Source organism: Patiria miniata, unplaced genomic scaffold, assembly GCF_015706575.1.
Source record: "Patiria miniata isolate m_02_andy unplaced genomic scaffold, ASM1570657v1 HiC_scaffold_10, whole genome shotgun sequence".
Classification (NCBI taxonomy): Eukaryota; Metazoa; Echinodermata; class Asteroidea; order Valvatida; family Asterinidae; genus Patiria; species Patiria miniata.
The window spans coordinates 17,655,958-17,671,297 of record NW_024037048.1 but is presented as its reverse complement, the minus strand read 5'-3'; the positions used below and the strand labels follow the sequence as shown (position 1 = coordinate 17,671,297).

Below are 15,340 nucleotides of genomic sequence, written 5' to 3'. Positions count from 1 at the left end.
CACTCAAAATTAGTTGACCACACATTAATTTCTAATCATTGGATTCTCATTGTTTCAAGTCACTATGTAACATTTTTGATGTAAGAGACAATACATGTAAAGTACACATGTATAAAATTATTTACTACGTAGCCGCGCTGACAATTATATGAATCTTCGAGAATGAAAAATTGGACATGTTTACAAAGAAGATTTAACTGTCACTGAAATTATTATTGGAACCCAAGAAATCTCAACAGATTTTTGTTGAAGGACACATTAGGGTTTGAATCCAGCTGCTGGCCATATGCTGTGTCCTTGGGCAAGCCACTTTACCCCACTTGCCTCTCTCCACCCAGGAGTATAAATGGTTCCAGCATTAGCTGGGGAGTAACCTGAGATGGACTAGCATCCCATCCAGGGGGAGTAGAAATATTCTTGTTTCATGCTACTGAAACTGGAGATAAATGCCAGCCTGATGGGCCACATTGGCTTGTGACAGACTGAACTTACATCAAGGTACATGCATCATGGGTAGTTATGCATAATTGTTAGGAACTTACAAGTTAGGGATCTCTTATACACGCACACCTTGCAGAAAAACTGCAAAAACATTCTTATTTTTAAGTTCGACAAATCACTCTTTCGCCCACTAAAAGTAGGCACCAGATCATTCAGGTGAAAACAAAATACACTTAGATTGAAAAAAAAAGTTTGAATAGATTTTTCTCTGTCAGAGTCTCAGGTGTAAAGAAAAGAAAAGAAATTTCACTCCGAGAGAAATATGGGAAAGACTGTTGCATCCTGACGTAATTTTTTCATCATATATTATCTCAATGAATTTGTCACTGCAAGAATGTCGAAAAAGACATGAATCTGCGACTGAGAAACGTGAGTCCAATTTTGTTAGAAAGTGGTCTTAGACTCTCCATAGACTTTGTGCATAGCCAAAGAAGTAGCGTCTGGATACTGCATTCTTTCCAAAAGCGTACCATTACTACTACCTTGGGTTAAAATCTCGGGTTTAACACGTTTTCTCACAAATGCCATCCAGAAAAGGAAAAATAGGGATTGATTTCCCTACTGCCTTTAGACATTGAGTGTCAACTGTACATAAAGTTCAGGGATATAACTACACAAGTAAACAAAAAAAGATACTAGTAAAATAAAGACCATCAATCTCGACTTGAGACAGTTTTAGCTTCAACGCAAAATATAAAGTACTTTTCTTATTAAGACAAACATATCAATGTAAGATTGAACTGGCAACTCTCAAATGAAATGCCCAAAGTTCAACCCTGTCTAGTCGACTCAAAAGTTTGCTCTATAATCTCTGAAATCTGGACATCTATGATAAGTTTTCCACTCTTTTCCCTATCAGACATTGTAGTGTGAACCATTCTCCACAGCTAAGTTCTGTACAAAAATATTTATTTATTTATTTTTATTTAAATTATTTATTTATATATGATACATAAACTACGTCTACCGAAACAGAAAACAATTCTAATTTTCTACGATTGAAAAAAACAAACACCACAATGATCAGTTGCTTAAGATTTCCATTATAAAATAGATAAAAGGTACGCAAGAATTATTTTAGCTCCATTTATACATAATATTCAAGTAATGTAACATTCGGTATTTGTATCATTATGATATAATGAATTATAATATCAAGAAATTATTCTTTAATTGTTCAGTTCCTGTGTGTTAAGGAGCGTCTTTAAAATTGGAATAATTAGCCATGTCTGAATTACTGGGCTACGACTACGGCTTGATATTACACATGAGCCATAGCTGAGTAATTCAGACACGGCTATCCTTGTTCTGTATCAAACAAATTACATGTCAATGGAAATGCTAGTTCCTGATGGCAACCTAGTATTTTCCCCATTGTGCTGCAAACGGTACCAGACTACTCTTGAGCAAGCCTTGATCAAGGCTGTGTTCAAATTACTTGACTACGGCTTGCAATCACACACACGTCTATGGAAAGCGGCCGAGGTCACTTCCCATAGACTCCTGTACTTCCTAGCCGTAGCCACGTCTATGGAAAGCGGCCGAGGTCACTTCCCATAGACTCCTGTACTTCCTAGCCGTAGCCACGTCTATGGAAAGCGGCTGAGGTCACTTCCCATAGACTCCTGTACTTCCTAGCCGTAGCCACGTCTATGGAAAGCGGCCGAGGTCACTTCCCATAGACTCCTGTACTTCCTAGCCGTAGCCACGTCTATGGAAAGCGGCCGAGGTCACTTCCCATAGACTCCTGTACTTCCTAGCCGTAGCCACGTCTATGGAAAGCTGCTGAGGTCACTTCCCATAGACTCCTGTACTTCCTAGCCGTAGCCACATCATTTGGAATTCACTGAATCTGGGGGACTTTTCAAGAGTTCCAAGTTGTATAATGCCTCCTTTTAAATACCAACAGACCGGTAATTTCTCATTTGGTATAATCAAAGGGAAGACATATTCTTAGTTGTTTCAAGAAAGAAAACACCAGACTGCCAAGGCTTACGAAGAACTAACAATTAAGAGATCTCGTCTATGGAAATACATAGCTTAATATGATGGAATTTAAAAAAAAAAAAATACACAATTGACATTATGCTGATATACATAGGACCACTCTCCAGAGGGCGCTATTCAATGTATCTGTTCACTGTACACAGAGTTCCATTGTGAGTAACCAGTATTGTAGTACTCATACTGATAGAAATGACTCATACTCAGACAAAGTACTCATACTCATACTTGTCATGCCAGAATATGCGTACTCGTACTAGTACTCAAGGCAAAGTACTCGTATTTGTATTTGAATTCATGATGACGAAGTACTTCAATGTGTCCTTGTGCCCATGGCAACGTACTCGTACTCAAACTCAGGATGACAAAGTACTTGTACGTGTACTCATCGCGAAGAACTCACGCTCATACTCAACCACACGATGACAAAGTACAAACTGCAACACTATAAGTAACGCTACCACCTACCATGATTAAACCGGTTAGATAATTTCCACGTAGTTAGCCGGGAAGTATCCTGTGTGACCGTTTAACTCTCCATCGATCCAATTCTCGTCGATCTTACTGACGATGCTGATGATGTCGCCCTCCTGAAACCCCAGTTCGCCCTCGTTTTCTGCCTCAAAGTCGTACAGTGCCTTGCAGCGTTCCTTCGTTGCCGTTACAGGTACTGAGAAATTGGAAATAAATATCACACAATCAGTTGAAAATAGCAAATTTATTCAGTTTGCACAAATTTGCAAGGTACCAGTTACAACTAATATTCACATGACAGTTGACAGATGGTTGGTTGGTGACCTGTTTTTACTGAGCAATATTTTCTGTCCGGTTTGAAAGCCTATAGGTTGCAAACCAGCGAATAAACTGCCATAAACCTCAGTGATAAATACTTCCACTTCTAAAGATCAGGACAAATACTCACAAGTCTCGAAAAGTGCTTGAGGCACACATCAAATTAAAGCTTATTTCATCATCTTTCATTTCATCAAGTTTCGGTGGGTAATCCAATGAGTTTTGGGAGAAAATTCCATCCAAAGATGATTACCCCTGAAAGCAGTCCTGAAGTCCATCGCCATTTTGAAAAACGATGCCTATGCTCCATTGCAAAATAGAGCAAATTTAGGGCCTACTGGTAATTTCATCCAAATTTCGTCCTCATCACGGCATGGACCCTTCTTTTTTTTACAAACCCTCAAGTTCACGGCCCACAAAATGCTCCAATACATGTAGCAAACAAATTGAGGACATTCAAATGGTGATTTGGCCAGGGAAGGCAATTTGGGGCCTATTTACTGGCCTGCAACCTTAAGCAAACTGTGTGCTGAGCTGGAGCATGAGATCCCTGTTGACTTACCTGGTGCGTTGTAATCGACCGTTGACGGGTACGCGTCGGTGTCGTCTCCGTCACTGGAGTCTCTCTTCGTGGAGTAAGAGTTGAAAGTACTTCTGGGTTTGCGTTCTGATTTGGGTCGACTGCCTGCCTCCTCAACCCTGGAAAACATCACAGAACATTGAGAAGGATGGTAACTGACAAGTTTGGGTATTATAGTCAGTCAGTCACAAGGCCATCGCAAGGCCATCACAAGTCATCACAAGTCCATCACAAGTCATCACAAGTCAATGACAAGTCCATCACAAGTCAATCACAAGTCATCACAAGTCAATCACAAGTCATCACAAGTCAATGACAAGTCCATCACAAGTCATCACAAGTCCATCACAAGTCATCACAAGTCATCACAAGTCAATCACAAGTCCAGCACAAGTCCATCACAAGTCATCACAAGTCCATCACAAGTCATCACAAGTCCATCACAAGTCCATCACAACTATATTACAAGTCCATTACAAGTCCATCACAAGTCAATCACAAGTCTATCACAAGTCATCACAAGTCATCACAAGTCTGTCACAAGTCCATCACAACTCTATTACAAGTCCATCACAAGTCATCACAAGTCAATCACAAGTCAATCACAAGTCAATCACAAGTCCATCACAAGTCCAGCACTGTTGGCATACCTTTCATTGAGTGTTGAGAGAAGGCTTTCCAAGACCTCTGCAGACTGTTTGTGGTATTCTAGCTGAGCCTCGGCTAACGCTTGAAGCTGTAACACCTGCTCAACCTGTTAAAGAAATCAAGGTGCATTTTCAAGGATTGCATTAAAACAATTAAATTACATGGCAATTTAAAGAATATCTTACACAACAGAATTAAAAAGGAAACCGTCAATCTCTTCACCCATACAATATCGGTATAAATTATTCTTCCATGGTTGAACTGAGAGAAATATCAAAATAAATGCGAAGAAATATAAAGTGAAAAGTTGTTCTTGAGACTCAATGAGTGGTATCTGATTGAGTAGTAAGATGCTCTAGTGCATCTTGGCTCATCTTTGCTCCGATTTGTCAGGTACTTACATCACTCTCAAGGAGGTTCCTCATCCCGTTCTCAGCAAGCTCCTGAGATTCGTGAAACTTCTCTTCTGCAAATTGGATTTCTTCTTCAGGAATTGTGCTTCCTGCAACACAAACAAAAACAAGATTGATGAGAACAAAAGTCAGAAATATTGGCTCAGAATTATCCAAGATGCCAGTATTTTCCTGGTGTGGAAATGTAGTATAATTGCTGCATCATGCAAGCATGCATTAACCCTAACACCACTCAACCCAGGATGGGTATGGTTCCTGGTAAATCATGCTAGGGAGTTAGAGTTAATCCGTCACCATGTACACAATGAGTCATAAAGAAAGTGACCAAATTAGAAACATATTTCAAAAAATATGTGGCTCGCTCTGTTTAATAAATATATGGGTAAAGTACTTGTTATTGACTAGTAACTGTGAAAATTTCACGTAATTTGCATACTCTATTCCCAAGTAATGACTATTTTGATACAATGATCCAAAATTCAGTTGTCCACCACTGATCATTTATCATTCTACAAACAAATAAATACCCATTAAATACCATGAAACATGAACGCTTTCCCACCTCCATGAATGAATGGAAAAACGGACAAAAACGGACAAAATGGCGGGCGGAAATGATTCAACAACTGCTTCACGAACGAACAAATCATACACAAACATTTCTTCCATGAAATGCTGTTATTATCCTCGTCCAAGATGTTTAGATTGTTTAAAACGTGGCCCATGAACGCCAACTTCCGTGAAATCGATCGTAAGTTCATTGCGTGGCCGCGCAATAGGTTTGTTGCGTAAGTCCTACGCATGGCGTAAGTTACGCACTGTTTTTTGTGAAATCAGCTGCATAACAAAGTTCTGTATTTATTACAACTCATACATATTTAACACTTAGACATTCTCAATTTCGTCCTCGGAAAAAGTCACTTATTTACACTTTTCCGAGTTTGAGTCAACGCAAAAATGATTTGGGTCAATTTTTTTCATCAATGCAATTGAATATTGACCAACAAAATGCGCAAACAGGCTCATTAATATGTATGAGATGTAATGAATATTCATGATACCTCCATATATACAAATTCATGTTATTTCTGACAGAATCAGCTACAACCAACATTAACTCTTTGCCAACATAAGTAGTTGTCCTTCTTTAGTAGACAATAATTTACAACAGTTACAAACATTACATTCTAAAACTTGTAACACAATATGTCTTTTGATGTTAAACTAAAAACACTCTTAAAATCAACCATTTTTTTGGTCAATCTGAAGATCTTCCACTGCAACTTTTCTTTTTCTTTTTGAAGATCTTGTTGAGGTTTTATTGATAACATAAATTGTCGTATTTCATCATCCAGTAAAACAGACATTTTTGGTCTTTGGACTGTTGCTTGATTTGGATGTGCTTAAAATAAACTGGAAAAAAAATGAAATGAAAACGGAATGATAATCTCCAATCAATTAGAAAACATAGCAGCTGGCTTAAACATGCAGGCAAAGTGAAAATGCTGGTTACGTTTGTTCTATGACATGCTGTTAGTGTTTCAAGCAGGATGTTTGAAAACAAAACATGCAAGTTTCATGAGGACGTTCCCGTGAAATGCCAAACAAAATAAAGGAAGTAACATGCACAAGCTAGCATCAAAACCAAAACAAAACCAAAACTGCAAAATGACAAAGTGAACTCTAATCCAGTTTTGATTTTCAAAAAATATGACTACCGAGCTTTAGAAATCTGGGATAATATATTTCAAAATAGCGGTGTTTGGTATAGCAACGTTCCACTGTATATGAGAATGTAATTTCCAGTAACCCTGCTTAACCCTTCTGTTAGTGAGCATAAGCCATGTCTGAATGACATGGCTACGACTAACACTAGCCCACATGGGAAGTGGCTTCATCTGCTTCCATAGGTGCAACTAATGTATTAGCCGTAGCCACTTCATTCTGACGGGCTTTACGCTTTTTCCTTTTGCCTTCATTTTCGACTCTGCACCCACGGCGAAATCTACAAATATATACCGTAGCACTATACTGCCTACTCTATAGCCCAGACTGCTGGCCAAATTTGATACGCTTTAGGCCGACAATCCATGTGTCCATGTTTGACGTGCGTATTGCGTTTTGCATACCAGTTGCGTATCTGCGATGCGTACTCTGAAAATCCACGAGTACGTATTTCTCGGCACACTTGACCGACGTAAAAGCTCATATTCCCACAATGACTGGTCTTAACGCAGTAGGGATAGCGCAATGCGCAATACAGGTACATGGACCTATGTATGTATGCACATTGCTTATCAAACAACTGATTTTTACACATCAGGCAGTGCGCACTACGCATGACGGACACACGGATTTTTGGCCTTATACTGTATTTTCTGAATCCTCAATTAATTCTGATCTATTTCACCACAATATTTTCTACGAAATGCTACGCTACAAAATCGGTGTTGACATACCACCTGCTGCTGAGAGGAACCGACGAAAACGTTTTTACAGGTACATGGAAAGTAAAAATAGAAACATGATGTCATCATAGGATAATAGACCAATGGGCTCTTCGCACAAGTACCCCCTCAACGGTAAGAAAGGGAGAGTTGGGGTCGGAGAGACGACTGGGAGAGACATTTGAACGCATTGCCAACGACGCCTGACGTCACAGGAAGACGCTATGGCTTTGTGCATATTGGGAATGAAAGTAGTCAGGGTACCATGCGCTATACGTAGTGTGCCCCATCCACTGGACTATCGAAAGTGATCAAATAGCTCCCTCTCCTGTTTGCGCATGGAGACCATTAATCTAAGCAGCCGTTGGATTCCTTTGTATTCAGTTTGGTCGTTTTTTTATCCCGGAGGCTGTCTAGACCAATCCTGAAGGGGTAGACGTTTATTAGGGACATGTAGCTGATTAACTAACTAAAACACACTTTTATAAGATGGAATTTTGCGTCGGGGTGATATAAATCAAATTAGGTTTTGCCCTTCACTGACGTTTAAACACCTACTCAGTGTGTTACCCACTGAGTATACAGTGTTTAAACGTTGTGGAAGGGCAATTAACCTAATTTGATTTAAAACACACTTCAAAATAGAATGTCATGATAGTACGATACACGTACAGGCTTTCAAGCAGACCCAGGTGAAGAAGTAGGAGAAAAGTAAGGTCAAAATTTACAAAAACCAACAGGACAAAAGTCGGATTTTGGAGGACAGACTCAGGATAAAAGTAGGACTGTAGTGGGCTTTCTGGGGTAGTTTTCGTTGATACTCGCCCACGTCCACAGCATCATAAGCCTCATTTGGCATGTTCTGTACTCACAACACTTGTGCTCCATCTTCAACTAAGCTCTTGGAAGTACAGTTGCAGTACTCCTGCGCCCAAGCCCTTCATTGTGTGATTTGACAGTGTGTAACACTGCCATGAAAGTTTTCAATGAGATTAAATTTCTTCGGAGTTGTGGGACAAAAATCAAGAAAAAATAGAGCACGGTAAAAAAATATATATCTAGGAAAAGTAGGCATACTTAAAAGCCTGCACGTACATGTGGACTGAGGTTAATCTATTACATGGACATTTATCACAGTTGTAAATCTTAAGCATCTAGCATTCTACATACACACATTCACAATATTGTTGTAGGGAAAGTACAAGGTAATATTGTGCATTAACAAAGGTCAACAACGCTATCTATTCTCATTTTTGAAACTCACAGACAATTTCGCTTATTGTTAGTTCAAACTTGTAGTGAGCTATGGGTGTACACTATGGGTGCTAAGCACAATAAGGGACCATTCATGACGAGTCTAGGAACTAGACTATTGACATACCGACCAAACCTGCTAATGCTGATGAGTATGTAGATGATGCACAGTGAAAAATGAAAGTAAAACATTAATACAGTGAGTGGTAAAAAAAATGATGTTGAATTCAAAGGTGTGGACAATTCCTTCATATCGACGTCAATTTACAGGATTTCATGATTAAACTCTTCTATTAGAGACAGTTAGGCCTATCGATCAAAGTAACAAAGTTCAGTTCCCGATGGCAATATCCACTTTTGGAAACAATATTTGGCAGATCATATTTGCCGCTGAGTGAATATGGTTGACACACAAAGTTCAAACTTTTTCTTGACTGTCTAAACTAAGTCCTCAAAAAATCTAAACCACAATTGAAGGCTTGCAAGGAACACTATTTTCAATGCAATTTTTGTTTTTCTTTTAGTGCAAACAAATATTATACGCATTATACAGTATGTCCAAAAGAAATGTCCGTCTGACTATTTTTGAAATAACTACAAAACCATGAAGTCCAATTTGAAAAAGTTTGATTGTGCAGATACTCCCTATCTTGGCCTCAACCCCGATGAGTTTCATTTAATTTCAGTCACGCATCGCTGCACACTTGTCAATTGATCACAACAACATTTTGGGACACTGTGACCAAGTTCCTTGCCTTATTCAATTTCAGTGCTGTGTTAAGTAAGCTGTGTAAAATCCTGCATGTTGTGAAAAGGGCTGCAATTGGGATTGGAATCATTTGCCTGGCTATCAGTCATCATGGCAAGACCTCGGTTTAATGCTCAAGGGCAAATGATTCCAATCCCAAACCACATCCGCCTTTTTTTCACAGACACTTTTTTGGGACATACTCTATGACAATTAATAATGATAAATTTAGTGTCAGGTTAACAATAACACTTTGGAAGTCTGATGGTTTATTTTTGTTTTAGTTATGATTTTAGTAATGTAAGATGATTTGATATGATGGAGATGAGATAATCTGTCGCCTACCTTTTGCTTGCTTCTTCTTTTTGTAGTCAAAGTCAAGACGTCGCCCCTGTAACTTCTTCCGATGGTGCTGTAGAAATGAAACATTGGGGAGAAAGTTAATGTACTGTTTGACAAGAGACATTTGCACATTGCTGTAAGGCTCCTTATATAAATTATGGGTCAAAGCGTGACAAATTTTCGAGTTCCTGTTATCTCTGAACGTTGTCATTTGCCGTTCAAGTGTCATTAAGAATGACTTCAACAATTTGTTGGGTAGGTTGTCTGCTTCACATAATCACTCTTGGCGGACGACTGCATTAACCCTAACCTTCCCAAATCCTCCCAAATCCTCTTTGCAAAATGGAGGATTTTGCAGGATTGAGGCTGTTTGGCAAAAATGTGTGGCTGAGTTTGGAGGATGCACTGTGTCAAGGTCTTGGGCCGGGCCTTGTGTTTGTTTATGCTCAGCTGTGCATAAATTATACTTGAAGTCCTCCGCACTGCTCCAGGATGTCACTGGCTCTGCCTCAAAATATTGACAGTGATTGCTGGAGGATTTTGCAGGATTGAGGCAGTGATCATTCTTCCAAGGATCACATTCAAGAAATAATGGAGGATTTTGCAGGATTGAGGCTGCATGCAATTTTGACATGGAGGCAGTTAGAGGATTTTGCAGCATCATCGCAAAAATGCCCAGGGAGTTAGGGTTAAGAATGACTTTAAACAATTTTGTATTCGTTGTGTAGGTAGTTTGCTATTCATAATCACTCTTGGAGGACGACTGCATTAAGGAGTGCATCAGAATTATAAAATCACAGATGTCAGATGTAACAGGGACAGGAAAAAAGTGGACCCCAAATTTATCGAATGACCCAAAGTACACAGGCATAAGGTACAACCCAAATCAGCCAGTAATCGATCACTTGTCTTGTATCAATTTTTTTGCAGATTGGCACAATTTGTGCTTGAATTTCCCCACAGGTGGCTGTGCAACACAGTCCTGCTTCTATCAAAATCAACCAAATTCTGTCAGATTCTGTAAGATGGAACTCACGTTGATCTCTTTCAGATCTTTGTTCTTGAGATGATCCAGGGATCCAGGAAGTTCTGTCTGACGTTCAGATCGAAGGCGCCCTTGACTTCAGAAAGTTGCCTCAGTGATCTCCCATCTCGACCATCGCCATACCTGTTTTCAAAAAATAACCATATGGCTTAAAATAGCTTCTAATTTTGTTTGCCGGATTATGCTATATGAGAATGTAATTTCCAGTAACCCTGGTTAACCCTTCTGTTAGTGAGCATAAGCCATGTCTGAATGACATGGCTACGACTAACACTAGCCCACATGGGAAGTGGCTTCATCTGCTTCCATAGGTGCAACTAATGTATTAGCCGTAGCCACTTCATTCTGACGTGGCTTTATGCTTTTCCATTTTCCCTAATTTGTGCTTGAATTTCCCCGAACGTGGCTGTGCAACACAGTCCTGATTCTATCAGAATCAACCAGATAATGGGTGATGTTAGATTTTGTAAGATGGAACTCACGTTGATCTCCTTCAGATCTTTGTTCTTGAGATGATCCAGGGGATCCAGGAAGTTCTGTCTGACGTTCAGATCGAAGGCGTCCTTGACTTCAGAAAGTTGCCTCAGTGATTCTTCCATCTCGACCATCGCCGTACCTGTATCCAAACAAAAACAAAAACATAACAAAATCCATCTTTTTATAATACCTATAACAGGAAAGATTTTATTGTGTTAATACAAAGCTCATTGATTGGGCTTTCATATCCTAGATTTGGAAAGTGCTACAGGCAAAACTTCATTCAAAAACTGGTCCTGCCATTTGGGTTTCGTCTTTTTTGACTCACCTGTATATTGCAAATATATGCATTTATAAATAAAAAAAATAAAAAGTGGGTGCAAAAAAGGCAGCGGGCAGCTACGAGAAACTGGTTTATTTCTTTACTTGGCCTTGCATATCTGAAGTGCTGGGCCCTATATAAATTACACAATACTCATGGTACTATGTTGGTGGATTGGAACGCTGATTAGAGCACCTTTTTGAGAGCTTTTTGATCAGTCTACCACAGAAGGAAAGAGAATACATCTTGAAGCTTGTCACCAAACGTTGAATCTTCTCCTAATTCTCTGCCGTTCTTCAGCATGACTTCTCCCAGGAATCCTACGGGTTGTTGAGGCTTGGTTCCTCCTTTGTTCTGACCACGGACTTTACTCATGGCTCTGGAGACTGTTCAGGAAAGACAATACGATTGATTAGGGTCAGCACACAAATAGAAGATCTATCTCTATTTGGTTGTTTGAAGTGAATACTTAGACCCGATTCAAACCGGTGTTCTATAGTCACCCCAAACGTAATTATTCCAAAGGTTACAATTAAAGGTAATAAACGACATTTGCAAACATCAACAAACAAAACTAGCAAATTATTATGAAATACTTTACTTGACTGTAGGTGAATGACAGTCTCAGACATCCTGCGAAATCATGGCACCTGGTGTGCTGTCATTTTTAAGAAAAGTGGAATTTTGGTATTGATTTCAAAAGAGTGGTCAGCCGACCATCATTGGAAGAAACTGATTTTTCCAAATAGTGCCCCAATTTACCCAATTTATTTAGTCCGCATTTTTTTTGCAAGCGGTTACACAACCGTGAATGGATGCAAGCCAGCTAGTCTGGTTCCCTGAGCTCAGGGAACAACACAAGATCCGGCCCAAGACCTTGACACAGTGCATCCTCATAAATCAGGCACACATTTTTGCCATATAGCCTCAATCCTGCAAAAGCCTACATTTTGCAAATAGGATTTTGGAGGATTTGGGAAGGTAAGCGTCAATGATGTTCCAATTTTGGTTCTTACCTGGATTGGGCTGAAGGTATTCTATTGTCTTGTTCACCAAATCATCCACTTTGTGACCAGTCACGTCAATTTTCTAATGAAAAAATAAATACATACCCAAAGACAATGAGAAGAATTCAATAAGCATAAATAATCTCAAGCAATATTTACTTATACTAAATGTGTTAAAACTTTTTTCGCTATGGCAGGAGAGATTCATACCCTGGACTCCGTTGCGTGTACACAACAGAGTCCAACCTGGGCTAGGACTAGGGCTAAGTTACACTTACAGCAGACAGGGCTCTGGAGTGCTCTGAAACGTGCAAAACAAAACGGGCAAAGAAAATGTCCTCAGTATTTCACCAACCAAGTTTGGAGACTCAATTCAATTTTCTGACCTCTTCATTCAGTGTCAATAGTCTGGAGGCTTGACTACGGAGAAATGTGTAGTAAATTGAGACTAGTTCCCGCTTCATGCCACATGTTTCTTTAATTCTTTTGGCATGGTAGATTGATGCAGTACTGAAGCTGTGTTTGACTGGTTGTTTCAGGTGCCAGCCTATTTTCTTGCTTTGCATGTTTTCAATACCATAAGTTTTGGGACTCTCATACACAGTATTGAGAGTCCCAAATTTTCGGACTACACTTACAGTAGTCCGAGTAACTTGGACCATGCTTGGACCCAACTTATCGTCTTTTTAACATTCAGATTTCACCCTCAAAATGGCCTCCCAATTACAAGATAGGCCACCTGAGGTACAAATAGACATCGATGATTAAGATGGTTGTACTGAAGTTTACTTACGATCCGGAAGAAAAGTGAAATTTCCCGTACAATTCTGAGAGCTCCCCTCGCGTTCATGAACACGTTAAATTTCCGACTCGTGTTAATGTTTGAACGACGTGATGTAGTCTTCATGCCCAGCGTACATTCAATGGTCCCCATATCCCGAGTGCGATTCCGTTACTGAGCGCGAAGCATCGATTATGATAATGAGTAGACTGGATCTCGCTTGTGAACACAAGTGGATTTCAAATGGTAAAAGAAAATCGGGAACTAGCTTGAATTGGTTTCCGCCCATAAAAGCTGTCCTAGTTCCCGACTCTCTATTATCGTTCGAAATGTACTTGTGTTTACAAACGAGATCCAGTCTACTCATTATCATAATCGATGCATTGCGCTTGGTAACGGAATCGCACTCGGGATATGGGGACCATCGAATGTTCAATGTTCGCTGGTCATGAAGACCACATCGCATCGTTCAAACATTAACATGAGTCGGAAATTGAACGTGTTCACGATCGCAAGGGGAGCTCTCGGGATTGAATGGGAAATTTCACTTTTCATCCAGATCGTAAGAAAACTTCAGTACAACCATCTTAATTATTGATGTCTACTTGAACCTCAGGTGGCGTATCTAGTAATTTGGAGGCCGTTTTGAGGGTGAAATCTGATGTTTTTATTGGGCAATGTTGGGTTTTTGGGTCAAAAGACAAAATTGTGTTGCTCGGCATATACGGGGATTAGCTTGGACCCCACTATCGCCAGACCATGTCCGAATGTTAAAAAGGCGATAAGTTGGGTCCAACTTAGTCCGAGTAACTTGGACCCAACTTATCGCCTTTTTTTAACATTTGGACATGGTCTCGCCAGACCATGTCCAAATGTTAAAAAAGGCGATAAGTTGGGTCCAAGTTACTCGGACTAGGTCCAACTTAGCCCCATAAATGTGGCCAATTTACTGGACTACCTCCGTAAATAAAGGCCACACTTCCACCATGTACAAAAACATTTGTAGGCTTAATTTGTAGTTGATTTTTGCTTTAGAAGCCCACTCACCCTCTTTATAGCCTAATCAGAAAGTGCTGCCTTTTTCAGATGTCTCTTTTTCGTGAAATTTCCAGATTCGTTTGCACACGTTCGCGTATCAAAATTTCAACATGAAATTTCACGAAAATTAGACATCTGAAAAAGGCAGCACAAACATGACAAAAGTGAGCATGGTGAGTAACTTCTAAACCAAAATTAAGTACAAACTAGGCCTAAATGTGAATATCAAAGTTCGACATGTTTTTGTACATGATCATGATAATGGACATGGTGGAAGTGTGGCCTTTATTTGCGGAGGTAGTCCAGTAAATTGGCCACATTTATGTCGGCTAGGGTCCAACTCCAAGTTACGCTACGGTCCGCGGACTACACTTGAACCTTCAAACACCATGACCAGATGACCATGCTTTTGAACACCCGAATCCCACCCGACACAATTTGCTGACCTATCTCGAACACTCTGTCTAGCAAGAGCATCATCACGATAACCCCAGTCCAACCGAGGGATTCCTTCTGCCAAAATCGCTTCATTCTCCACGGCTGCGGCTATTTCCTTATCGAATATCACCTTCAGTTCCTTCCACTTTGTCATGTTTTTGAACAACAATTTTGCTCCATCTGCATCTTGCATGTCTGGTTGTTGTGTATTTATTTTGGACACGCAGCGTGGCGCCACCTATTGTCCGATAGTGTCCATGATCGTCTGGTTGGAACAGCGCCCCCAATGGACGATTTTTTTTTTTTTAAATATAAAATGTAATCTCAATGCCAAAACTGATCTGATTGTATGCGTACAGTCACCATTGGAGTGCCCTGGATATGCAGGGACAGGATAGGATGCGCATAGTTCACCGAAGTTCATGTTGTTTTGTCCTGGTGGATTCATTCCCGGCATGCATTGTGTATTTCCTCAAAGTCCCTGTCAAAGTGGTCATTACGCC

At 39.9% G+C, this 15,340-nt stretch overlaps 1 protein-coding gene across 1 annotated transcript; it reads right to left on the bottom strand.

Annotated features, from left to right (window-relative positions):
* Positions 1-2,319: 2,319 nt before the first annotated feature.
* Positions 2,320-12,656, bottom strand: LOC119739175 (endophilin-A1-like; the record flags this gene model as incomplete). The annotated part of the gene is made up of 9 exons (XM_038214008.1): positions 2,320-3,175; positions 3,860-3,996; positions 4,528-4,631; positions 4,927-5,027; positions 7,398-7,403; positions 9,733-9,799; positions 11,257-11,390; positions 11,834-11,959; positions 12,590-12,656. Coding segments are annotated over 9 exons (930 nt in total), but the record flags the coding sequence as incomplete, so codon positions are not given.
* Between the last annotated feature and the right edge of the window lie 2,684 nt (positions 12,657-15,340).